Source organism: Vanessa tameamea, chromosome 19 (genome assembly GCF_037043105.1).
Source record: "Vanessa tameamea isolate UH-Manoa-2023 chromosome 19, ilVanTame1 primary haplotype, whole genome shotgun sequence".
NCBI lineage: Eukaryota > Metazoa > Arthropoda > Insecta > Lepidoptera > Nymphalidae > Vanessa > Vanessa tameamea.
Genome location: NC_087327.1, coordinates 9,929,692 through 9,932,761, shown reverse-complemented (window position 1 = coordinate 9,932,761; position 3,070 = coordinate 9,929,692). Strand labels below are relative to the sequence as shown.

The 3,070-nt window shown below is 36.4% G+C and overlaps 1 protein-coding gene across 1 annotated transcript; it reads left to right on the top strand.

Moving 5' to 3' along the window:
* Window positions 1-438: 438 nt before the first annotated feature.
* LOC113402820 (uncharacterized) lies at window positions 439-2,605 on the top strand. Its single transcript, XM_026643148.2, has 2 exons — window positions 439-986; window positions 1,837-2,605. The coding sequence occupies exons 1-2, from the start codon at window positions 536-538 to the stop codon at window positions 2,580-2,582; spliced, it is 1,197 nt and encodes a 398-aa protein (XP_026498933.2). The 5' UTR covers window positions 439-535; the 3' UTR covers window positions 2,583-2,605.
* Window positions 2,606-3,070: the final 465 nt, after the last annotated feature.

Sequence of the window (3,070 nt, the reverse complement as noted above, 5' to 3'; positions counted from 1 at the left end):
CGTCCCTAAATTCTGAAATATATAACACTTGGTGGTAGGGCTTTGTGCAAATCCGTTTGGGTAGGTACCACCCATCAGATATTCTGCCGCCAAGCAGCAATACTTGGTATTGTTGTGTTCCGGTTTAAAGGAGAGTGAGCCAGTGTAATTACAGGCACAAGGGACATAACATCTTAGTTCCTAAGGTTAGTGGCGCATTGGTGATGTAAGGAATGGTTAATATTTCTCACAGCCCCATTGTCTATGGGCGGTGGTGACCACTAACCATCAGGTGGCACATTCCATAGTCCACCTATAATATAATAAAAAAAATACAAATATATCGATAAAAATAAGGTAAAACAAATTTTGTGCAAGCCGCGTTGAAATGTTCAAAACTAATATAAAATAAAAAATGTAATAATCGTGCGAAACATTTCGAACAGTAATACTAATAAAATACTTTAATGTTTCAAATTTTATAGTTGCCATTATAAAAAATAAATTACTGCGGAATAAATTCGTCATTGAATATTCAAAGTCATGTGAACGTAAAATGAGGGTTATTTTGTTTTTATTAATAATTTATACGACAATTATATACACGAGACAATTTTCAGATATTAAAAACAATGCAATATCGTCAATATACAAAATAGGTAAACGAAAACCTTCACTTAAAGATGAATCGAATACGAACGAACATTCGAAAATCAAAAAAGATAAAATTAAAGTGAAAAACGATCGATTGAAAAGTATTTATAATAAACAACATTTAGATTCGGATAAACAGCATTATCTAAGAAATTCAGTAAGAAATTACGTGAAGAAAAGATCACAATACGATGGCAGGAGAGCCCAGGATTCTGATACAAGTGATACAGCGAGTTCTAGCATAGAGATAAAGAATTGGAAGGATGAATGGAAAGAACATTGGTTGCACAAGAAATTGGAAGCCATCAACACATCTATACCAAAAGGAGATATGGTCAATATAGTCGCTGCGAGTAAGAGCTTATTATATATTTAATGTATCTGACTCATGTAATGTAGCTGCCTCTTGGCTTAAGGACTATATAAGCCAGAAGATCCCGACATCCTCTAAAAAGTTACTATATTTTTCTATTTGAGAATTGTTCCTCAGTAACAGCCCCGGGTCTGGAAGTTGGACGTGACTACGCTCCCGTGCCTCGGAGTTAAGCCTTTGGTCCTGCGGCTTAACTCTTTCCGGTCGTATTGGATTTTCCGTCCCATGGGATAATGAGAGTGGAGGACTTGAGAGTGTACATGTGTTTGTGCACTAAAAAATGTCCTGCGATAATATAAATCGTTACTAGATTTAAAAAATATTTTGAGCAAATTAAAATTGGGAAATTGGACATTGTCGTGCCGCGGGAAGCACGTAAATTCTTTGGTCTGATGTGTGATCTCTCTCCGGTTCTGCCAGATTGCTTCGGGTTATGAGATTGATGGGATGTATATGTGCATCTACGCACAAACTTATGCCCCATAATTATTTGGTGGTAGGGCTTCGTAGGAGCCCGGTAGGTAACATCCACTCATCGCATATTACAGCTAAACAGCAATTGTTGTGTTCCGTTTAAAAGAATGAGTGAGTCAGTGTAACTGCAGGCATAAAGGTGTGTCTTTGTTGCGATGTAAGGAATGGTTTATATTTCTTACGGCGCCAATGTCTATGATGATGGCTCATCTGACCGTCTGTCTACCCATTTTATGAAAAAAAAAATATATTTCTTCGTAGTTTAAGCTAGTCTACAAATCTGGTTGGGAAAACGTAATCAATATCTACTGTGTAATTCAACAACATTTTTTTCTTAATATGTTTTAATATTTTAGGGCCATGGGGTGTTCCTTGTGGAGATCCAAACCAACACGACGCGCCTTGGGGATCTTGCATGCTGCCTATGGAATGCGAGGCAGAGTACCGCATCTATCGTGGAGATTATTTCTGTGGTCGAACGAAGTTCATATGTTGCGCTTTACAAATAACTACTTACGATATGTACGCTGGATTTGACGTGTCGTTCGCGGATTCCAGTTTAGCTACAGATTCAGAAGAAAAGAAGAACAGGGACAGAGGTTCTAAAGAGCGCAAGAGACGAAAAAGAATCCGTGACAGAAAAAGGAGACTACGAGATAGAAAGAAACGAAAGCGTAAAATAAAGAGAACTATACGGAAAATCATACGAGAAATAAGGAAGGTACTGAACAGATCTTTCAGGAACGGAACCACAGCGAGAAAGAGGAAGACCAAACAGCTCAAAAAGTTCATAAAGGAAATGAAGAAGAGATACATAAAAGATAGAAAGGCGGTACAAGATATCCACGAAATCGAACTAACTAAGATAGACGCAGGGCTCCTGAATCGTTTGAACGAAATAAAAGGTATGAATCAACAGTACGCGAAGAATTCAACTTTTAGAAATATAGTCGTAAACGGTACGATTAGTAGGCAAAATCAGAAAATACTCGTAGAAGCCTACCCGGATTTAATGGACTTGCTTAACACTCGACGACGTGAATCAGTAAAACCTAAAGATTATCTAGATTATGATATAGAATATGGGTATCTTTATTATTAACTGGTTGTTTATCAATACATTTAGGGAGAGTTCATAAGAGTGATTTTATTTTTGGCATTGAATCCTTCTATTCTGTATAACCTAATACCTTGGTATTGTAGGCCGTTTAATTAAAAAACTACGATCATTTTTATATTTTCGAATACTACAAAAATATTTATCAGCATTGTATTAAAGAGAAAACAGTTTGGTTTCGTCCATAACATACAATAAACAAAAAGTGTTTTAATTAGTTGTTTTATCTATACTAATATATAAAGCGGAAGAGTTTGTTTGTTTGTTTGTTTGTTTAAACGCGCTAATCTCAGGAACTACTGATCCGATTTGAAAAATTCTTTTTTTGTTGAATAGTCCATTTATAGAGGAAGGCTTTAGGCTATATAACATTACGCTGCGACCAATAGGAGCGCAGCGACAGTTAGAAATGTTGCAAAAACGGGGAAAATTATTCACATTTATGGACTTTCGATGCGTGCGCAGCATAAACG